Genomic DNA, 24,342 nt, shown 5'->3' on the forward strand with positions numbered 1-24,342 from the left:
CAGGGGATAATTTCAATCTTTTGGTATCGGCTGAGACCTATTTTGTGTCCCAGAACATGGTCTATTCTTGTGAATGTTCCATGGGCATTAGAATAGAATGAGTATTCTTTCGTTCTGGGGTGTAGTGTTCTATATATATCTATGAGGTCCAATTCGTCGAGTATGGCATTCAAAGCCTTTGATTCTTTGCTTAGTTTTTGCCAGGGTGTTCTGTCTATTTCTGAGAGTGGAGTGTTGAGGTCCCCTACTATTAATGTATTTTTATTTATATGTCTCTTTATTCTGGTTAAGAGTTGGCTTGTGTATCTTGCTGCTCCCCTGTTGGGGGCATATATATTTATAGTTGTCATATCCACTTGTTGGATACAACCTTTAAGAATAATATAGTGCCCTTCTGCGTCTCTAACTATAGTCTGTAGTTTAAAATCCAGTTTATCTGATATGAGAATTGCTACCCCAGCTTTCTTTTGATGTCCATTTGCGTGAAAGATGGTACTCCATCCCCGTACTCTCAGTCTGAATGCATCTTTGGGTTCGAAATGAGTCTCTTGTAGACAGCAAATGGATGGGTCATTTCTTTTTATCCAATCTGCAACCCTGTGACGTTTAAAGCAAGAATTTAAACCATTTACGTTAAGACTGAGTACTGAGAGATATGATTTTAATGATGCCATGTTGTCAGTAAAGTCTTTGTTTGTATTGGTTGTGACTTTCTTTTCTGTATCACTCTTGGGGCCTTTTTACTTTTATAGAACCCCCTGTAATATCTCCTGTAGGGCTGGTTTCGTGGTTACGAAATTGGTTAATGACTGGCGATTCTGAAATGTCTTTATTTCTCCATCAATTCTGAATGACAGCCTTGCTGGATAAAGGATCCTTGGCTGCATGTTTTTCTCTGAAAGAGCTTTAAAAATGCTCCCCCAACCCTTTCTCTCATTCCAGGTCTGTGTAGACAGGTCTGACATAATTCTGATGCCTTTGCCTTGGTACGTGAGAAATTTCTTTGCCCTGGCCGCTTTCAATACTGTATCCTTGGATCTCATATTTGCGAATTGCCCTATGACGTGACGTGGCGTAGGTCTGTCGTGGTTGAGCTTGGGAGGGGTCCTCTCTGCCTCTTGGACACGAATGTTTGTTTCCCTTGCTAGATTAGGGAAGTTTTCAGCTACAATTTGTTCAAATATCTCTTCTAGACCTCTGTTTTTCTCCACCCCCTCAGGGATGCTGATGATTCTAACATTGGATCGTTTCGTTGAGTCAGTAATCTCCCGTAGCCAACATTCGTGGGTGTGGATTTTTTTAAGACCATCTTCTATTTTCATTTTTTCCTCTATTAACCCATCCTCCAATTCACTAACCCTTTCCTCTGCTTCGGTGACCCTGGCCGTCAGAGCCTCTAGTTTTGCCTGCATTTGGCTCATAGAATTTTTAATTTCTGTCAAATTCGCTCTCATTTCCGCCCTTAGGGATTCTATATTCTCAGTAACATTTTCCTTAATACTTTTTTCAAGTCTACTCATCATCTTGACCATTGTTACTCTGAATTCCATTTCTGATAATTTGGTTACATCCATATCCGTTACTTCTGTGGCAGAGGCCACAGACTCACTGTCTTTTCTTTGCTGGGGGGGCTTCTCCTTCTTGTCATTCTGATGAGGAGAGGTTGCGGGGTTGTCCAGAGCCCAAATTATTGACTGGGTCCCAGGCCATGCCCCTTGTTTTATAGGGATCTTAGAGATGTGGGCTTCTTCTTTAAAGATTTTATTTATTTACTTATCTGAGAGAGGGAGACAGACAGCAAGAACGGAACAGAAGCAGGGGAGTGAGAGGAAGAAGCAGGCTCCCAGCGGAGGAGCCCGATGAGGGACTCCTTTCCGGAACGCTGGGATCACGCCCTAAGCCGGAGACAGGTGCTCAATGACTGCGCCACCCATGCGCCTCGGGTTGTGGGCTTCTTGATTTTTCAGCCTGCCTTCTGTGTTCTAGGGGAGGGGCCTGCCGCGCTGATACTCAGGCAACCCTGTTTGGGTAGAGTCTCCGTGTCCCCTGCGAGGGGGGATGGGGATGGGCACTCTCTGAGCCGGTATTTCCAGGCTTTTGTTCTCTGGCGGCTTTCCCTGGCGGCCGGCTATGCCTCTTCTGAGAGTCAGAGCAGCAGAGGCTGCATTGTCACAGAACAGAGGGATTGCGGCCCGTTCTCCGCTGATGTTCTGGCCACTTTAACTCTATTACTGTTGGTGCTGCTCAACCCTGCAGCGTCACGGGATGTGCGCCCCACACCCGGCGTCCCTGCCCTCACTTCCAGGGCCGGCGCGTCTCTGTCCTTTGTGTTTCTAATGCCGCCAGCCACTGGCCGCCCCGCACGCTCCCGGGTCTCCGGTCTCAGTCTATGCCCGGTGAGCACACCGCGATTCCGATTCCGGAGTTCCGTGAGAAGCCTGGTGGCGCGCGCACCCGGTTCAGGGTCTCAGTCTGCTGTTTCGCGGGTGCCGACCATGAGTCCTCCCGCTCCCCCGTGCAGGTGGCCCGCCAGCCGCCAGCCGCCCCGCGCACGCTCCGGGAGCTCCCGGTCTCAGTCTGGATCCCGTGAGCACACCGGGATTCCGGTGTTCCGGGAGATGCCTGGTGGCGCGCGTTCACGGCTCACCGGTTTCAGTCCGTTCTCTCACGGGTGCCCTCAGTGAGTCCGCCCGCTCCCCCGTGCAGGTGGCTGCCGCTTCCCGGCACCCAAATGCGGCGGCTCCCTCCCCCTTCCGTTTATCTTCCGATATCTGTGCACGGTTTTACGGCTCCCCTCTTGGTACCTCAATACTCAGCGCTGGAGATGTTCATTTGTAGAGATCCAGATGTATCTTCCTGCGTCTCAGGCTGATTCCGTGGTTATTTAGTCTGGTCTGTTACCTATCCAGCTCGACTCAGGGGACCGGCTGAAAATGGGTCCCCTACTCCTCCGCCATCTTAACTCCCCCCGAGTAGACTCATGAGGTTCTGTTCATTTTTAGCTGAGAAGTGATCTCTTTTTCTGTTTTTCAATCTGGATAATTTCTATTGATCTATCCTCAAGTTCATTGACTCTTTCCTGTGTCATTTACATTCTTCTGTAAAGTGTTTTTGTGTGTTTAGTTATTGTATTTTCAGTTCTGAAATTTCTTTTTTTTTTTTTTTAACATTTTGCCGAATTTGTTTAAAGAATGGTACTATCTTTTGGTATATTTGTTTTTTTTCTAATAGTAACTAGGTTTGAAATTCCCACTTCTCTTTTTCCCTATGTCTCATGACCCATTTCTATTACCCCAGCTGGGCAGACGCACAGTTGTCTGCCAGCCACAGGTGGTGTTAGCTACGGCAAAGTATGTGCTAAAGTGAAATATCAAATCCAGTAAAGAATTGACTCCAAGTTCTCTCTACTTTCTGTAAATTTTCACCTCTTCTGAAGTGTCTATCCAAATATATTTCTTCTCCAAGTTTAAATCTCTCTTCTGAGATGTTTAAATATAGGTATTTCATTCAGGCAGTTTAAACTTTGGGGGAAATGTTTCAGTTTTACTTCAAATTTCATTATACATCATCAGGGACCTTAATTCTCACCCTTTTGATAAAGTATAATTCTTTTACATTTGAATGTTTGGGCTGTTGCTCTCTGGTTATGAGGGTAGCTGGGAAGTGACTGCTTCACAAGAGAACCTACTAAAAGTTATCCTCTTCATCTTCTCTTTCTTTCTTTCTTTCTTTCTTTCTTTCTTTCTTTCTTTCTTTCTCTTTCTTTCTTTCTTTCTTTCTTTCTTTCTTTCTTTCTTTCTTTCTTTCTTTTTCTTTCTTTCTTTCTTTCTTTTTCTTTCTTTCTTTCTAGATACAAGTGACATATAACATTGTGTAAGTTTAAGGCATGTAATATGTTGATTTCATAGTGTATATATTACAATATGATTACCACTGTGGTATTAACAAACAGCTCCATTAGGCAACATAATTATTGTTTCTTTTTTTGTGGTGAGAACATTTAAGATCTAGTCTCTTAGCAACTTTCAAGTATATAGCAGAGTATTGTTAACTATAACCCCAATACTGTGTATTAGATCCCCAGAATTTACTCAGCTTCTAATTGCAAGTTTCTACCCTTTGACCCACATCTCCTTTGACCAACATCTCTTCCCAAATCCTCCTCCCCCAAATTTTTATTTAGTGTCTGTTTATATCTTCTATTTCTGTGCTAAGAGTTTCTACCTTTCAATTCATTTCAACAGTGTTTGCCCTTACTTGTTCGCAAAATTTTTTAACAATAGCTGCTTTAGTGTCTTTGTCAGACACTAAATTATCTGTATAATCTCAGTTTTGGCATATATTCATTGTCATTTCCCATGTAAACTGAGATTTTCATGGTTCTTCATATGTCAAGTAAGTTTAGTTTGTATCCTAGACATTTTGAATACAGCATTGAGACTTTGTGTCTAATTTCAATTCTATAGAGTATGTTGATATTTTTGTTTTAGTGGGCAATTAACCCAGTTTGGCTCAGACCACAAGTTCCATCTAGACTTCTGTGAGTTGTAGCTTCTCTCTCTTTTTTGATGTTTAATTTAATTTAATTTAGTTTTAGATTTTATTTAAATAAGCTCTATACCCAAAGTGGGGTTTGAACTCACAACTCTGAGATCCAGTTGCATACTCTACCAGCTGAGCCAGCCAGGTGCCCCTGTGGGTTTTAGTTTCTAGGTCAGTTTCATTTTCAAAGTCTTCGCAATGTAGTTTGGATCTGTCCTACATGTGATCAGTATGAAGCACAGGCAGAAGACTGTTATTTGCTTTAGTTGTCAAAGATTTTGGCATGCTGTTTAGGATCAGATCCATGCATGTGAAGCTCAGGGGTGAACTCAAGAGTTCAGAAACACCTTTGGGGGGTCACTTTTCCAAAATCCTCCTCTTCTGTGATCTTTTCAGTATTTTTCAGTTGCCGAGGCTTCCATTGTGGTCCTCTCACCAGAAAGCAGAGCTTTATTTACCTTACTCTTGCTGCACACTTTCCCTGAGCTATCCAGAATCAATTGCTGGGAAGAGAGAGAGACAGAGAGAGAGAGGGAAAAAGCAACAGAGGTTTGCTCCAATCTTTTAGGACCACATATCATCCAAGTGGAGAGTAAGTTTCATCTCTCTCAGAATTTTAGGTGCCTGTTTTAACTTGTCATTGCTAAGACAGCTCTTCACCTCTTTACCAGCTGAAACTAGAGGACTTCTAGAGCTATCTCTGTCTGCAGAGATGTGTCCTTCCTGGTTTTGGACTGTGTGGAGACTAGGCTATAGTAGGCACAATTCTGGAGGCCAGGAGGGGCAGGCGATGGCAAACTCAACTCAGTTCTCTGGTACTGATTTCTGTTTTTCCCCATTTCCAGCTATTATTTACTTTTCATAGTCCTCAGACTATTCTACAATTCTATCTAGGTTATTTTAGTTGGATCAGTAGAAGAGACATAATAGAGTGTGCTTACTCCTTTTTACCCGAACCTGAACTCACTGTGTCTTTTTTTATACAAATAAACTTGATGCATATTTGTTGAACATCTATTAGTACATGAAATGACCAATAATGTTAATATTTTTTCTCCTAAACCCAACCCTACATCATTAACTATGTGAAGCATGAAACCACCATACAAACTCCCATATCATAGAGTATCATGGGGATAATTTTTTTCTAATTACCAAAGTAATATGTATGGAATTCAGAGAATTTGAAAAATAAAAAAAGCACATTTTTAAATTTTTACTTCTTAAGGATTTTATTTATTTATTTATTTATTTATTTATTTATTTATTTGAGAGAGAGTGTGCAAGTGGGAGGAGGAGCAGAGGGAGAAGGACAAGTAGACCTCTTGCTGAGCAGAGAGCCTGATGTGGGTCTCAATCCCAGGACCCCAGGATTATGACCTGAGCTACAGGCAGATAGAAAAGCACAAATTTAAAATGAAACATTAGGGGCGCCTGGGTGGCACAGCGGTTGGGTGTCTGCCTTTGGCTCAGGGCGTGATCCCAGCGTTATGGGATCGAGCCCCACATCAGGCTCTTCCGCTATGAGCCTGCTTCTTCCTCTCCCACTCCCCCTGCTTGTGTTCCCTCTCTCACTGGCTGTCTCTATCTTTGTCAAATAAATAAATAAAATCTTTAAAAAAAAATAAAATGAAACATTAATCTCTGTAATCCCAATATATGAGGAACCATTGTTAAAATTTGGATGTATGTGTTTCTAAGATTTTGTTCTTTAGAAATATGTACAAATTTCAAATAAAGGTAGAAACACAAATATTGTTTTTTACTTTTTCTTTAACGTAATAATATATTGGCCAGTGTTTTCTGTGACACTAAATATTATACACTACAGCAAGCTTTTTTTTTTTTTTTAAGCAAGCTTTTTAATAGCAGCATGGAATTCTATAATTTAGTCAGAACAAAGCTATGAACATTCAATGTTTAAAAATTTTAGCTATTGGGCGCCTGGGTGGCTCAGTCAGTTAAGTGCCCAACTCTTGATTTTGGCTTAGGTCATGATCCCAGGGGCCTGAGATCAAGCCCTGTGTTGGGCTTGGCAATCAGCAGGGAGTCTGCTTGAGGATTCTCTCTCTCCCTGTCCCTCTCCCTCTGCCTCTACCCGCTGCTTGAGTGCACGTGCAAACTCTCTCTCTTTCTAAAATAAATAAATCTCTAAAAAAGTTTAGCTGTTAAAATAATGGGAGGATAAGGTCTCATACACATAAGTGACTTTCACCTTGATTCCTTGCAAAAAACGCCTAAAGTAGAATTGCTGGTTTAAAGGCAATGCACATTTTTAAGGGTTTTGATACATATAACCAAAGTGCCTTCTAGAAAAGAGATTTGGAATGAAAATTGATACATATTTTATTAGGTGGTTTTCCCCAGTTTTTTTATTTTTTAATTTTTATTTATTTTTAAGATTTTTATTCATTTATTTTAGAGAGAGAGAGAGAGAGAGCAGGCATGAGCAGGAGGAGGGGCAGAGCGAGAGGGAGAGAGAATCTCAAGCAGACTCCCCACTGAGCCTGGAGCCTGATGCAGAGCTCAGTCTCATGACCATGAGATTATGACCTGAGCCAAAATCACCAGTGAGCTGCTCAACCCACTGAGCCATGCAGGCGCTGCCCCTCCATTTTTTTTTTTTTTAAGATTTTGTTTATTTATTTATTTGAGAGACAGAGCATGAGCAGGGGGGAGGGGCAGAGGGAGAGGGAGAAACAGGCTCTCAGCTGAGCAGGGAGCTCCAAATTGGGCTTGATCCCAGGATCCTGGGATCATGACCTGAGCTGAAGTCTCAGCCACCCAGGTGTGCCCCCCACCCCCTTTTTAAAAAGATTTTATTTCTTTCTCCAGGTTTTTTTTTTAATTAATTTTAAACTTACAGAAAACTTACAAGCCTGGAACAAACAACTTTCATGTATCCTTTACTTAGATTTACCATTTTTGACATTTTGCCATATTTGCCTTATCTCTCTCACTTTCTCTCTCTCTCTCTCTGCACACACACACACACACACACGCTTGTTTACACTTTTTCAACCATTTGAAGGTGTATTGTGTATGTCATGTTTCCTTTTCTCTGAAGACTTCAGTGTATTTCTAAGAAAAAGAATATTCTCCTACATAACTACAGTACAGTTATCAAATTTAGGAAATTTAACAATGATAAAATACTTTAATTTTATCAGTGCTCTACAGTTTTATCTGCTCTACAGTCTATATTCCAGTTTCTTGAATTGTCCTAATAATGTCCATTATAGCATTTATTTGTCTATCTATCATCTATCTATCATCTATCTATCTATCAGTCTAGGACCACATACTGCATTTAGTTGTTGTATCTTCTAATCTTCCTTGATTTGGAACACTTCTTCTTTTTTTTTTTAAAGATTTTATTTTTTTGAGAGAGAGCATGAGAGAGAGAGAGAGAGAGAGAGAAGGCACAAGGAGAGGGGGAGGGCAGAGGGATAGAGAGAAGCAGGCTCTCCCTGTTGCCCCCCTGAGCAGAGAGCCTGACGCAGGGCTTGATCCCAGATGCTTAACCCACTGAGCCCCCAGGTGCCCCTGATTTGGGACAGTTCTCCAGTCTTTCTTAGTCTTTCATAACATTAGCATTTTTGTGGCATACAGCCTAGTGGTTTTATAGAATGTCTCTCAGTCTGAGCTTGTGTGATATCCTTCAGTAGGATGCTATATCCAGGTCTAAAAAATGACAAATGAAGTTGAAATAGCATCAAACATGGATATAGCTTTCATCAAGAGACATTCTTGTAGAAAATGGTGCTGACAAAGGATTACCCAATATGAAAATAACAAGGGATCAAGAGGACTGAACAATACAGCTGCTAGATAATTAATCCTCTTATCTAAAGTACAGCTAATGAAATTAGGTCGACAGAAATGGTTTTATTAGTGGTGGGGACTCCTGCCTTTTCAAAGGCAATACTGCGGTACTTTGTGCAGGCAAAGCCATATCTACCTCATACACAATTATCACGGGCAACTTGACTATTCAGTGTGTATCCATTTACTGAGTTAATCGGTGATGAGGATTACCTAGAGTTTGCATCTCTAGTCTTATGGTTATTTTATTTTGTTGTTCGCTCTTTTTACTAACAGGAAGCTAGAACAAGAGAAAATACAAGATTTTCTGCATTCTATAAAGAATTTGTGACTAATCTTTTGTTCATTTGACTTGTGGGGGTGGACCTAGTAACAAAGAGACTCATTAACATGAAATCCTCTCCAAGTCTAACCACTAAAAGAGTGGGTTCACCTGACAAATTATGTCACCTCTAGGAGGGGGAGTAGGGAAGCAGGCAGACTTCTGCAGTCTCAATAGGGATGGTCTTTGGAAAAACTTACTTCCAAACATAGAAGAACTCAGGATCTAGTTCACATGTGACCTCCTTGAAAGACTAGTAGCCACTTAACTTTTGCCAAGCAAGAGACGAATGGAGAATATTTGACAAAAGATCCGGCAAACATGAAGAGGAGTGCAGGAAAATGGAAGAAAGCAAAGTGTGAAGTGTCAGTCTCTTCTGCTGTAACTGTTCTCTCTTTCTTTCTTTCTTTCTTTCTTTCTTTCTTTCTTTCTTTCTTTCTTTCTTTCTTTCTTTCGTGTGCTTTGTTTCTTTAGCAAGGATTAGCTCATAGGCCATTGATAGACCCATGCCAGTATAATAATAGTGGGTTCAAGTGGAATTTTTCTCTGCATGTTAATATTTGGGAGCAATTAGGGGCACCTGGATGGCTCAGTTGGTTAAGTGTCTGCCTTCTTCTCAGGTCATGATCCCAGGTTGCTGGGATCAAGGCCCACATGGGGCTCCATACTTAGCGGGGAGCCTGCTTCTCTCTTTCCTTGCTTGTTCTCTCTCTCTCTCTGTAAAATAAATAAATAAAATCTTAAAAAAAATATTTGGGAGCAATTAAAGAAAAAAAAACCTTATAATGCAGGAAGACCTTAAGAAAAAGCTGAAAATTCTACAGAAGCCCTCTTTTTGGTATAAAAAAGTGGATGGTTTAGTTATATTATTAGAGATCCACTAAGAGATTCCAGATCCACTAGGGGTGCCAGCCACACACTCCAGAGGAATTTTAACTGTGCAAGCAGCTCCACTGTTAGTGCTCTGGGTAGGTTCTAAGTGGTCCACTTCAATTCTTTTTGCCCTAAAGTCCTCAGTTGCGCAAAATTTGAGATTGTTTTTGGAACATTAATTTGGAGTTACCGCTGAAACGCCTGCAATTAGAAAGGCAACCTCTCAGTTTTTATTTTACTAAAAATAAGCAGACACACCTCATCACCCTACTGCCACCCCCACTCCCCAAGTCTATTCCTATTGTCCCTGAGGGAGAGTTAGCAGGAGAGTCTTTGAAACTCTGAGACAGCAGCAGCAATGAGGTGGAGAGGTGGTAAGGCCCAGGGAGGTTGAGGGGGTGGGGGTGGAGGGGCTCTGACAGGCAGGGGACCACCATGCCCTGTGGCCCTGGCCCAGGGCCAGGAGATGGAGCTCAGGGCCTGCCGTCCCTCCTCTTCTGGGGCCTGGCCCTCGCTGCTCCTTTGCCTTTGGCCACACTGGTATGCCAGAGCAGCCTATGCTGGGGAATCTCAGCAGCCGCAATTCCGGACCCTCAAGCGTCAAACACCCAAAGGAAGGAAAGGCGCCTCAAGGAGGGACCTACTGTTAAAGGAGCATCCCAAGAGTGGAGAGTTAAGGACAATTTAGTCTTTCTTACAATATGTTTGTTCTCTCATATGGCATTCAAAGTTTTTGGTCGCAGGAGCCCCTTAACACTTCTGAAAACTATCTTCTTGAGTATATACATCGATATTTATATTAGATTTTAAAAGAAAAATTTTAAACGCAGTAATACAGAAACACACATTCCATTAGCCTTCACAACAGAAGTGAAATAACTCCTAATTGTAGCCTCAGAAAGTTCCCCCATGAATGAGAGTTAATAATAGTGGAAAAGGCAAGTAAAATCTTAGTATTATTAAGGAACTATTTTTAGGGGCACCTGGCTGTCTCAGTCAGAAGAGCATGCGACTCTTGATCTCTGGGTCTTGAATTCAAGCCCCACATTGAGTGTAGGGATTACTAAAACAAACTAACAAAGAAACAAACAAACAAAAAAAAACCCCAAAGACAGAAAAAAAAATTTTTTTTTTAATCTTGCTGACTCCTGAGAGACTTTACTCTCAACTTTAAGAACCACTGCTCCAAAAATTACAGTTTAGAAACAGGGCCTTCACTTCTTCAACAATTTAGTCAAGAGCCCTGTGGAATCCCGAGCAGGGTCTGCACTGCTGCAGCTATCTAGACAGTGACCTGTGGAATTTACAGATCTCTGGGATGTTATCTTCATCACTTCTCACTACAACATTTGCCCTTGGGTCTGTTCTTTCCAAAAAAAAAAAAAAAAAAAAAGAGCAGAACATACCAAGTACCATCAGTTGCTGAAAAGAATAAACTTAATTGAAAGGAAAAAAACAAATTCCTGAAAAGGAGTAAGACTATCAACAAAAGCTTCACAAACCAAGAATTCACTTGAAAAGAACACCCAACAAAATAAGAATGCATCTATGCATTTTAATGAAGGGCTGGCTAAAATCAGGAAACATTGAAAAATATAAAGCCAGTGGAAAAAAATGCTTGTTATGGTGTAAACTAAGAAGAAAATGTAAAGAAATCTGTAGAAAAACTTTTTAAGTTCAGAAAAATAATGAGTAAGAATTCGGTAAGCCTCTTAGAGATAAGATAGCTCTTAATGAAGCTATTAGCTATTGAAGAGAAAGTTAAGTGTGGGCCCTGTCATGCTACAGGAAGAGGAAGTTGGAATGAGCAAAACATCAATCCCAAGAAAACCTGAAAGTATGTAAGTGATCTCTAAAACGAGGAAATAATCTCTTGATTATAAAAGATATGATGCTAAAGTTTCGAATAATTGTCTTGTGCAGATCGATTCTGAAACTGAGAAAGAAATAGGAATGAAATTGTATTTTCTTTAAAATTTTTATTTATTTATTTGAGAGAGAGAGAGAGAACATGGGAAGGGCAGAAGAAGAGGGAGAGAATCTCAAGCAGACTGTGTGCTGAGCTCAGAGCCCGACATGACCCTGAGATCATGACCTGAACTGAAACCAAGAGTCAGATGCCTAACTGACTGAGCCACGCAGGTTCCCCAAAACTGTATTTTCTAAATTAGATGATGGAGAGCCAGGGAATCACTAAGGTGAGAAAGCGAAAGAGGAGATAGTTCTATAAGTTATCAATTGCTGCATCATAACTCCAAAACTTAATGGTTTAAAGCATCGGGGATCTATTATTTTTTTCATGATTCTCTGGGTTGGCTGACAGTGTATCTGCTGGTGTTGCCTGCATTCAGCTGGAAGGTGGTTGTGCTGGAAGGCCAATGTTGCCTCACTAACATGTCTAGCATTTGCTGCTGGCTGTCCATTGGGAGCGTCAGTTCTTTTACATGTGACCCCATATTCCCTAGTAAGCTAAACTGGCATCCTTATATGATAGTGTCAGGGCAGCATGATAAGATGAAAGCAGAAGCTGCATGTCCCTTAAGACCTGGCTTTGGAAGTCACATAACACCACTCCTGCCACAATCTGTTGACCAAAGCAAGTCATAAGATGGGTCCAGATTCTGGGAAATAGACAACCTCTTGATGGGAGGAAGAGTAAAGTCGCATTGCATAGGATCGTGGGAGGAATTTGTGGTCATATTTTGCATTTTATCACAACAGAGAATGGATATGACAAAGGCCCAAGCTACATTAACATTAGTTCAAGGAGTGAAACCATTCACAACTTCAGCTGAGTGTTAGATGTCAGTTATGCATGATTGAAAGAGAACTTAAGGAAGGTGGAGCGAGATACTTGTTAGTTGTAGTCGGTGCAAGACCTTTAGAAAATGTATCACAAAGCTGAGAAGTGAACTCATTCATCAGACAGAATAACTGGAAGAATATAAGCAGAAAAGAAGGATTACGAGTAGTCAGGTTCAGAGAAAGGGAAATACCAAATCAGTAAAATCAATAAAATGGAGGTGAGCTGTAGAATATGAAAATACACGGCAACATTTTATTCTGCACAAGAATACCCATGATAATGGATCCTGTTTGTGATACAAAGAGCTATTGCTGGAAAGATGAAGCAAGCCAGACAGAAATTAAGAAAGGAACAAGTAAAAAGAAGTAATAAAAAAGTTGGTAATACTCTGAAAATTGAGGATTGTTAAAGCAACTCCAAGAAGACATTTTGTGCTCTCTTTCCAACTAATACATTAACTTTATTTCTAAGATGTCAAGTGCTTTGCTTCCCATTGTAATGGGAGACTTTAAAAAAATAGCAATACAATAGCTCATGTCTCCCTCCATGAAGGGATCTTTTAAGCTCATTGCCTAAAGGTGGAGGGGTATAGTACCCCTTGGTGATGAAGGATATCTTGTAAAATTACAGGTACCCTATGACCATTAATGGAAGAGATGTGCTTAGACTGTAACCCTGATACAGTATTAATCAATATCCAAAAAAATTCTTCCCCATCCACCCCAATGGTTAGCTTGGTTGACTCTGGTACAAATCCCAACCCTTCTCAGGTATGCCCATCACAAACTACTACCAGCAGGACTTCTGTCTCCTCCTGGTCAGTTTGAACCACCTTTCCTCCACTTCGTGAGCATGAAACGTTACTTCTATCCTTATTCATGGAAGGCCTCCACTGCAGGCCTAAGATAAATGTAACGGGCTTCTACCTGAAATAATGGCCTTGTTCTATGGTTATTAAAGCTATAAACATTGACCTCCACCTTTTATCTTTAGTAATATGCTTTTGGTAATTACAAAGAATGCTATTCTTTTTATTTTATTTTTAAATATTTTTTTAAAGATTTTATTTATTTATTTGACAGAGATAGAGACAGCCAGCGAGAGAGGGAACACAAGCAGGGGGAGTGGGAGAGGAAGAAGCAGGCTCATAGCGGAAGAGCCTGATGTGGGGCTCGATCCCATAACGCCGGGATCACGCCCTGAGCCGAAGGCAGACGATTAACCACTGTGCCACCCAGGCGCCCAAAGAATGCTATTCTTAATATGTAATTTGATGCATATATACATGGATTTCTGTTAGGTCAGAAATACTTAGGAGAGAAATTAGTAGGTCACAGGGTATGTGTATGTTCAATTTGAGCAGGTAATGCCAGTTTTCCAAAGTAGTATTAAGTACTTAAAAGATATATAAACACATAAACAAAAGGAGCCTGTCTTTCATTTAAGATTAATTTGCTGAAGACCCCAAAGCAATTTTTAAGGGAAATTAAGAATTAAAAGAATTAAACTTTGAAAAAATGAAACAAAGTGTATGTGTGCATTAACAAACCATTACAATTTGTTTTGATTCTGATTGGGATGAAGTCACAATAATTTCTCCACCAAATAAACCCTTTCCTTTCTATAATTCATATGAGAATACTATTTTGTAGCATATATCAATAAAAATTGAATGAGGTAATTAAAAGTTGTCTATAGATTGGTTTAATATACTGGAACCTATCGGTTCAATACACTGGAAATCATATGGTGTTTAATGGTTAAATGTGTGATAAGATACTTATTACTCCAGATAATTTTGTCCTGGGGCTTCAATGTAAGCCAATACATCTCTGGTCTACAGACTAACCCAATTGGTTAACACACAGATGACATTATCATATGCTGTCATAAATGGACCTGCTGCCTTCTTTACTATCTGAAATGATTTCAGCAAACTAAGGTGAAGAAATTACTTACAAAATCATCCCCATTATATTTTTAAATTTTTAATATATTCTTTGCCTTCAGCTGAAAAGGATTTGAAATATTAGTATGCTTGTAACATGGCTGGAAAAGCTAAAAAAATTACTTATGCTAACAAAATTATTGTAATGGAGTGTTACATCTCTTTCTGAGTTATTGACAACCCTGATAAAAAAAAAAAGGAAAATACCCACCTAAAAGAAACAAAGAGTTAAAAAGAGAAAAAAACCCTTTCAGTTACTGAAATTCTTTCTTTTTTTTTCCAGTTACTTAAAATCTTTTTTTGTTTTAAAGATTTTATTTATTTATTTGACAGAGATAGAAACAGCCAGCGAGAGAGGGAACACAAGCAGGGGGAGTGGGAGAGGAAGAAGCAGGCTCATAGCGGAAGAGCCTGATGTGGGGCTCGATCCCATAACGCCGGGATCACACCCTGAGCCGAAGGCAGACACTTAACCGCTGTGCCACCCAGGCGCCCCCAGTTACTTAAAATCTTAAGGGTCAATAGTACCAAAAGGAAAAAGGAGCTTAAGTTTCCCATCCACTTGTTTTCGTCTTCAAGTTTTCCTTTCCCAATACTACAGAAATTGTGATGGAGCAGGAAGGGGAAGGTTCAGAAATTTTACCTTTAATTTATCAAGTTATATCAACCTGGGTGGTCCATTTGTCAAAAGGTAAGAAAGTTGACATAAAAAATATACAAAAATTAACATACTAAATGTTTGAAGTCTTTTAAATGTCACACATACAAGAGAAAAGTGCACACATTATAAGTATACAGCTTGATGAATTATCACAATTGTTGTCATCAAGGTAAAAAAATAGAGCATAACCAGCATCCCAGAAGTTCCCAACCTCTTCCCTCCCAGTTGTTCTGCCCCCTTTCTCTTCCTCAAGTGTAGCCATTGCTGTGACTTTTAACACCATAGGATAGTTTTACCTATTTTTAAAAAATGTTATATAAATGGAACCATACAGCATGTATTCTTTTGTGTCTAGATGCTTTCACTTAACACTGTTTTGTGAGATTTAGCCATTCTATTCTATTTCTTATTTTTTAAAAAAGATTTATTTATTTGAGAGAAAGAGCGAACATGAGCAGGGTGGGAGGGCTGAGGGAGAAGCAGACTCCCTGCTGAGCAGGGAGCCTGATGTGGGACTCGATCCCAAGATCCCAGGACCCTGGGATCCTGATCTGAGCTGAAGGCAGCTGCTTAACTGACTGAGCCACCCAGGCACCCTAGCCATTCTATTTTAGATAGCAGTAGTTCATTTATTTTCATTGTTGTTTAGTTTCCATTGTATAAATATACCAACATTTATATCTTCATTCTGTTGATGGCTATTTGGGTTGTTTCCAGTTTGGGACTTCACAATTAATGCTGCTACAAACTTTCTTCTACACATCTTTGATGCATATATATATGTGTTTCCATTGGTGTTTCTGTTTCTCCACGTCATCACCAATGTTTGTTTCTGTCTTTTTATCTTTAGCCATTTTTTTTGTTGTGTATTATTGGTTCTCATTTTGGCTTGACTGTGTGCTCAGTGAAGGCAAGGCCACATCTGTCCTGTTCATAGCTGTATCACTATTCATAAAACATAGTACAAATAATAATAAAAGTGGCAATAACAATAATAAAAATGAAGATTGATTGAAACTAATAACTACACTCAGAGTTTGCAACTTGAGCTTATGTTTATAGTTTTACTTTTACTTGTTAAAATGAATAGTTTTTAAATGGTGTTATGATTCAGATATCATAAATCATTTCCAATGTTTTCCTTGATGTGAAACCATAAATGACCTCACCTCTTCCCCTGACACCCACCCTCCCAAACACACACACGGTGCAAATTTAGGGCAATGGTCCAGGGAGAACTATACATATGTATCTCCCCTTTAATTTTATTCAAATATTTTGATAGAAAAATTAAATAATTTACCTGCTAAGTAATTTTAGGTATTTTTCTTATATTAAAACAAACACAAATTTAATGGTATCCAAACTGATTGAATATTGTGCTTACATAGGAAGTTTGAGTCACTTCAAAATCTATCTGTATACCCTTGGCCACCATATTCTTCTCAGCCAAGTCTGAAAAGCTTTGATAATAATGGAGAATTAATGAAGTGTTTCATTTGGGTAGAATCATGATTTGGTTTTTACATTAGGAGGATAATTTTGGCTTGCACTACAGAAGATGAGTTGGAGGGGATAGGGGTGGATGAAGAAGCACTGGAGGTAGAGATAACATTAGAGAATTATGTAATATTAATCAATTATATTATAATTATTCATTATACTGTAATAATCCAGGTGAGAGATAAATTGGCCTAAACTCACAGCACAGGGCATAGAGAAGAATAGGCACCAAGGTTTCTAATTTTATTAGCTATTTACTTTCATGTTCACCATGACTCTATAAAACATCATCTAAACATCTAATTATTGGTTGTGGTTTGTATTATACCTGTATAAATAACTTACATATGTGATAGGATAAATATAAATGTTAATGAGCATTACTATTATTTAATTCCTTATATTTGCAAAAGTCAAATGGACTTCAATATATTCAAAATTAGATATTATTCAGTAGTGTATCAATTTGCTGCATTACATATAAAGAAATTTACAACTATTGTCTCTGAAGTGATCTAAATAGTAGTTCACATAACATAAAAGCTTCAAGGGAAATCTTCGTATCCATTATACAACTCCATCTTATTGCAATTGGAGTTTTTAACTGGACCTAAATAAATTAATCTACAATATGGCTAAAATGTTAATATTATCATTGTAATTCACAATATACCGGTATTAGATACTTTAGGGACTCAGCACTGCCACAAATCCATTTGATTTTCAGGTCAGTTTCCAAAACTGTGAAGTTGCTAATAAATTCACAGTGCTTTCTAGCTTTTGAAGTGTTTTGGCATTTCACATTATCTTCTTTGATGTTCAACATCATTGAAGTCAGCAAGGCTGGTATGTCACCCTAATTTTTCAGTTCAAAAAAGCTCTGAGATTTCATTTATTGTATTTATCAAATGTTATTTGTGTAACATCATGCATCTGCAAACTGTAAAGGGACTGGAATTCAGATTTCCAAACTTTTTATTCTGGTGTACCAGGTTGCCAGTCTAATATAGCATATGGCTTCCTAAGTACCCTGGATTTTAGTAGCTCTTTGACAAATTTCTTAACCCGTATACTTCAGTTTTCATATCTAAAATAAGGAGAAAATAATGATACCTAGCCATTGAATTATTATAAGGATAAATTTAGCTAAATTTGTGAGGCATTTAAAAACAGTGTCAAGCTCACAGTAAGCTCCAAATAAATGTTGGGTTATATATTTATTGTTTCAGCATACCCAACTGACTTGTAAGGAGGGTTGGGATCCTCATAGTATACACATTTGGAAAATTCTCAGTTGAGTATATATATTAAGCAAGTTCAGACGTGTATATGGGTATTAAAGCATAAACCTTGTTTCTAATTTAATAACTAAAGAAATGTGGTGGCCCAATAATCCCATTAGCCTTACTTAATTAACCACATTTCATCTGACCTCGATATGCTCTTCCCAGAGAGAAAAGACTTCAAGGGTGTGGTAAGTAGACCTGTCGAGATATTTTAAAAAGCAGAGATCCGTGGATTGTAACAGGAAGCTCAGCACATTAGACAGTCCGAGTGTGCTCAGGAGTGTAATATCTGCCCAGTCTTAGATGAGAGGACGTTAGGGGGAACGCTACAAGGGACCCAGCTGGGTACTCTGCAGGAAGTTAAAAAAAAAATTGTTGAGCTTTGAAAAACATCTGGTGTTAGCCATCTGTCTTCGGCAGTACAAAGGCTTAAGGTCTATGTGGTTCCTTCTGACACCTTGCATGGCGGAGTTTCAGCGCAGAAGTAACAAGTAGTGGCAAGCTAATTTAAGTACGTTCTCGGGGTCCGGAGACACTTGCACTTCCTGTTACCACAATTCAGGCCAAACTGCTGTCAATCCCTAGTTTTTGAGAGCTTCCCCAGCCTCGATTCCTATTGTGGCCACCCTCGGGTCTCCTCAGCTCCAGCGCACACCTGGGTGGGCCGTGCTCCACCTAGGTGCTTTGGAATATGGGACAGTTTCGCTCTTCTCGCGAAAGAACACGGTCTTTTGCTTGAGTTACTCGTTAAAAGGTTGGCACAGTCGGGATCTCCCATTGTTGTTAAGAGGCGCAGGAGCCCGGCCAGTAAGACGCTGTCACTGCTGCCCAGCAGCGAGCCCCAACATCCCAGCCAGGCTCCGCTGGGCATTCCGAAGCCCCACCCATGGCAACGCCACTCTGACGTCCGCGCGCCGGAGGCCGCCATAGGTCCGCGTCGCGGCCCAGGGCGACGTGTGGCGCGTGGACTCTATCAGGTCCAGCCCTGCGGGAACCCGGTAGACACTTCCGGGCAAGGTTCTGTGCACCTGTTCCTTCCTTCTCCTTAAGTGTCTTTCCCTCTGGGAAAAAGTGGACATGCCCCTCCCCAGAGAACAAGATGCACTACAGCAAACCTAACTTAAGAACAGCACGGAAGACTAACCCCAAAGCAAGAAGGTGCCCGGCATTTCTTTAAGCTGTTTGGAAGTTCACGTGACCCACTAAGTGCCGGGGCCCAGTGGTCACGTGACAGCGCGCGCGCCCTCGCGCAGCGAGAGCCGGCAGGCGCTGTGCGCGCGCCTTCGCCGCTGCCTCGCATCCCCTCGACGGGAGGGTGAGGAGCGGCGGAGTGATCAGGCGTCTGGGGGCCGGTGCGCGTGCGCAGCGAACAGCTGTCACCCAGTGCGGAACAAGTCTTCCAAATTTCCCAAATCTCCCTGGGCCGAAGGCCACCCTCTTCCTCCTCATCTTCCTCCTCTGGGTCGTATCCCGGTCCCTACCCGCGCGCCAGGTAACCGCTTTTCCGGAGTCCGGGCGATAGGGATGGTGGGGGGGAGGGGCCCGGGCGGTCTTCTCGGCACTGCCCCCCTCTGCTCCCGGCCGCTGGGGGTGCCGGTGTCCGGGGGAGGGGAGAAGCGGGCGGGAGGCGCTTGGTCCCCCACCGCCGCCGCTGTCATGCTGGGGAGAGAGCGGCCGGCCATAGTCGCTGCGGAGGGAGGCGGGAGCCAGTGACAGTCCGCTCCGGCCCTCTCGGGGGTTCGGTCCCCGCGCTCGTCGTTCTGCTGGGGGCCGAAGTCTGGGTCGCGCTCCTTCGGTCAAAGGAGCGCGCGGGTGGTCCAGGGATGCCGACTCCTTTCCATTCCTGTTCCAGCCTGGTCTGCGGCGGACTCCGGGGAGGCACGGCCTGCTGAGCCCTCGGTGCCATCTGTTCTTTGGGACTGTCACGACCCGGGGGGTGAAGGCGGGGGCTCCTCTCCAGAACACCTCGCCGCAGGCTCGCAGCCTCTCTCCCGGGTTCGTCCTCAGCCCCCGTTCTGTTGGTTTTTCCGGCAGGGGCCATTTCTTCCTGCAGTGCCTGAAGCCACGATGCGGTGTAGACCGTGGGAGCTTAATAAATGAGTTGGATCGCTTCGCGTGGAATGCCAGGCACGCACGGGACGTGGCGTAGGGTGGGGATGTGGAGGAGGGAGTCAGGCAGGCTGGGGCTCCGGGTTCGAACTTGGGTTTTTCCTCCAGGCTTAGCCAATGAAACCAGCAGGGCTAGAGTCAGATGCTTTCCGGGTGAACTTGGAGCCAGTCTTCCCCTAAACTGCACGCTGCAGGTCTGCACGGGCTGGCTTTGGTCGTGGGTGATGCCCAGGAGGGGCTTTGTATGGTTTCTGCTCCAGGAGAAAAGACGGCAAACTTTTTTTTTTTTTTTTTAAGCACTTGGTAAATTACCCCTCAAGGGGGTTTATCAAAACCTGCTTTGGAAATGTAGGTTAGAAGTTGGCGTTGGTTCACTCTTATCTTGGTGAAAGTTTCTGGTAGGCTCAGTTCCACCTAGGTTCGGACCAAGTTTTGACCTATTTCACCCACTTGAATTTGCTGTAATTTTTATTTTTAATCTTGGGAAATTCGGCTTCACCGTTTAATTACTAATATAATTTCGAAGTGTTGTGATTGAAAATTAGTGACTTTAGTTCTTAAAGGTCCATTTTTGCTTTGAAGTACTTGGTTCTCCTTTAGGATCCTTACTCAAATTCTGCCTTGCTGGTCTCCTCCCAACCCCCCATGCTTTGTTTTGGAATGTATTACACGGCTGTTCCGGCTTTTTAGACCCTCTTTCTCCCAATTTAAGTTTAAGTTAAGTTTTCACACACTTTACAACACTCCACGAACTTGGTAGTACAGTACAATTTAAATCGGAGGCTTGTTTCGTTTTATTAACAGATTTTAATCGGTTGCTTGTCTAAAGTTAAAAACATATGTTTTAAACGTTGTAGGTGCACAATGCTTTTTAAAAATCCAATATTAACCTTTCTGTAAGAATGAAGATTTTTAAGAAGCAGTGAACAGGTACATAATTTTTAAAAAGTTATTTAGATGAAAGGATGAAAATCTGGTGTTTTGAATTATTTACTTGACACCTTCTGAATCACCCAGGACTAAGTTAGGTGCCTAACTAACCTTGGGTAGTCTGTGAATTCTTTTCTTTCTTTTTCTCATTGCTTTGTCATGGTATCTTGACTGCCCCCCCCCATTAGAATGTTAAGGCTTTGAGAACAAGTTCTCTGTTTTTTTTTCCTTTGCTGTATTTCTAGCAATTTACCATAATGCCTGGGGTGCTAAAACATCCTCTCTCTTTTTAAATAACAGCTTTATTAAGATACAACTCACATACCGTATAATCCATCTATTTATTTTTTTACTTTTTTTATTTTTGAGATTTTATTTATTTGTCAGAGAGAGCACACAAGCAGGGGGAGTGGCAGGCAGAGGAAGAAGCAGGCTTCCCACTAAGCAGGGAGCCCAAGATCCCTGAGCCAAAGGCAGATACTCAACGGACTGAGCCACCCACGTGTCCCAAATCCACCTATTTAAAGTGTACAATCCACTGGTTTTAGTGCATGGAATTGTGCAACCGTCATCAGAATCAATGTTAGAACATTTTTATCACCTTCAAAGAAACCCTGTTCTCATTAGCAGTTATTGTCCCTTTCTCACCGCCTCCAGTCCCCTTTAGCCCCAAGCAATGACTAATCTGCTTTCTGTCTCGATAGATTTTCCTATTCTGGATATTTCATGTAAGTATAACCATATAATATGTGGGTTTTTGTGACTGGATTCTTTCACTTAGTGTAATGTTTTCAAGGTTCATCCATCATGTAGCATCTATCAGTACTTTATTCCTTTTTATGGCTGTCTTGTATTCCATTGTATGGATATATCACTTTTTGTTTATCAGTTGATGGGCTTTTGGGTTGTTTGTATTTTTTGGCTATTTTGAATAATGTGCTATGAACATTCACAAACTAGTTTTAGTGTGTATGTGTGTTTTCTTTACTCTTGGATATATACCTAGTAGTGGAATTGCTGGGTTAAACCTTTTTTCTAGAGTGAATAGATGGATGAAGGAGGGATAGTGTCAGGGATACTCTCTCTAGGCCTTTGAGGGACCTATTCTGCTCCACCACCAAGTCCCTTTCTCTAGAGGCCAGAAGTCTCTGTGTGGGGCTTTGTCCTGTGGATAATGATGTGTTTTTCTTGTCTGGATGTCTTTAAGATCATCCCTTTATGTTAGCCCAGTTTTTCTTCATACAGCAAACGATTATTCCCTGGATACTAATTTGTTATATATTTATTAGAGGTATGGTGATAAAACATATATTCCATATTATCATTAAACTCAGTGTCTAATGCAGGTCTTTCAGTCTTTTAAAATTTATATTATTTTTTGTTATTATGAATATTCAGTACTCCTCTGCCCACCTCCATTTCTAATATGAATTTCTTGGGAGTTGTGCAAGAGTTAAAGTCACTTGTTTTTCTTCATTTGCTACCAATCTAGGTTTTGTTGAACCTAAAATATAAATTTTAAATACTGTATTATTGTCTTTAAAATATTGTATTGCACACCCCCAAAGATTCTTGTTTTTCCACCCTCCATTCACTTTGGGAGAAGATGCTAATCACAGAGGTCTGCACTTGCAGGGCCTAACCCTTTCCCCACATAAGCAGCTGGAACAATCCCATCCTTCTCTCCCTGAAGATGAAGTCCTCTCAGCTCTCTCAGTAAGGCTTTGCCCAGCCAATCTCCTCCTTCCACCAAACTTTCTCCCCCATTTCCTGGCTAGGTGGGACCGGTGCCCTGCTCACATTCTTGTTCCCTCTACCTTGACTGCTACCCTGACCTGCGCTTCTTTGTCTGGTTAATTCCATCTCATCCTTCGGATGGCTTACTTAGCTCAGTTGTTACTTCTTCAAGTTAGTCTTCCCTCAATACTGTACACTAGCCATAGTATTCTTTTTTTTAAAAAAAGATTTTATTTTATTTATTTGACAGAGAGAGAGACAGCCAGCGAGAGAGGGAACACAAGCGGGGGGAGTGGGAGAGGAAGAAGCAGGCTCCTAGCAGAGGAGCCTGATGTGGGGCTCGATCCCAGAACGCAGGAAATCAGGCCCTGAGCCGAAGGCAGACGCTTAACGACTGGGCCACCCAGGCGCCCCTAGCCATAGTATTCTGTAATCTCTCTCCTTCATAGTCTTAAACAATTATACGATTAGTTGTGGATCACTGTTCTGTGCAAAATGTTGAAAGTGGTTAATTACTTCTGGGTGGTGGACTTATGGGTAATTTTTCTCACTTGTGTCTGTGTGCATTTCTCCTGTGTATCAGTATGACTTTTGTGAAAAGGGGAATAAAGAAAAATCATCAGTAATATCCATTTTATTTTAATAAAATTCTTTCTAATCTTTTTTGTTTTAATAACCTAGATGAAATTTTACTATAGCTTCAAATATCAAACTTTTATTACATTTTAATTCTTTCTCATATCTAGGGATAATTGGGAATGGTGAGCATATTTTACTATTGGTTGTCTAGGGATGGGATTTCTGGTATTGAAATTAAGCTGATTCTTAGGAACAGAATCTAGCTTTGATACTATTAGGGTATGATAGCGTAAATAACTCATTTTCCTTTTTCCCTGAGAAATCTTCTTGCTCTAGTACATTTGTATGTTTCATAGTACAGAGTTTTTCCTTGCACAATTGCTTGTTATTTGCACTATTTGTCTTATTTTTGCTGGGTGGTTTATTCTGCCTAGTAGTGGGTATATTTTTTCAGTAGATTTTTGAACACCTACTATGTGTCATATGCTATGTTAGATGTGGAGCATACAGCAAGTGAACACAATAGACAAGTGATTACCATTTCCTGGAAGAGGATTATTTTGAGTATGAATTGTTTAGTTACACTGTTGCTGTACATTTTCAGATACACAGTGGCTTCAGCTACTATGGTATTTATGAGCTGTTGGTCCACAGAATCTTTAAAATTTATTTTAGATTTTTTTTGCATTTGTGTTATTTATTATTGAGGGTAAATACTTAAGGAGCAGAATCATGTGTCATCAAAACCGTTTTGATTCTGACTTCTTTTTTTTATATCTCCATCCAGTTCTAGTTATTAATTTGACATCTCTACTTGTAAACTGTAACTGGGTAACCTGGGATCTTTCCTCTTAGCTCTGCTTCTCTTGTTCTCTCATGCATCTCATTCCATTTCACTGTTCACTTTAGGAAACCTGTGAGTTATCCCAGGTATCTACCTCACGGTTTCTCAGCCCTCCTCACATCCAGACTATTGCTAAACGTTTATCATTTCTGCTTGCAAAATGTGTATTAGATTAACCTTCTAGTCTCTACTTGGCATTATCTCAGTAGCCACTCCAGCCTCCTTCCCATTTCTGCTCCACTCATTATCTTTTAAAATGCAAATTGGATCATTCTCATGGCTCTCAGGAGACTTAAAATTCCTGCATTATCTCTTCCTATCGGAAGCAACCCCCAAACCTTAGCTAGATGGTTTTAGTTTTCCTATTTCCCATTGGC

The 24,342-nt window shown here is 40.9% G+C and overlaps 1 protein-coding gene across 13 annotated transcripts in view; it reads left to right on the forward strand.

Moving 5' to 3' along the window:
- Positions 1 to 18,989: 18,989 nt before the first annotated feature.
- The window catches only part of KDM4C (lysine demethylase 4C), a 419,337-nt gene continuing 413,984 nt past the window's right edge, over positions 18,990 to 24,342 (forward strand). For 3 of the 13 annotated variants that reach the window (XM_048223471.2, XM_048223473.2, XM_057313431.1), the window contains exons 1-2: positions 19,013 to 19,258; positions 19,801 to 19,893. In XM_048223471.2, coding sequence (XP_048079428.2) covers positions 19,863 to 19,893 — 31 coding nt within the window. In that variant the 5' untranslated portion in view covers positions 19,013 to 19,258; positions 19,801 to 19,862. Of the gene's footprint in view, positions 19,259 to 19,800; positions 19,894 to 24,342 lie in introns of all 13 variants that reach the window. The other 10 variants (XM_048223476.2, XM_048223479.2, XM_048223472.2 and 7 more) reach the window with 8 other exon arrangements.

This window comes from Ursus arctos, unplaced genomic scaffold, assembly GCF_023065955.2.
Source record: "Ursus arctos isolate Adak ecotype North America unplaced genomic scaffold, UrsArc2.0 scaffold_18, whole genome shotgun sequence".
In the NCBI taxonomy this organism is placed as follows: Eukaryota; Metazoa; Chordata; class Mammalia; order Carnivora; family Ursidae; genus Ursus; species Ursus arctos.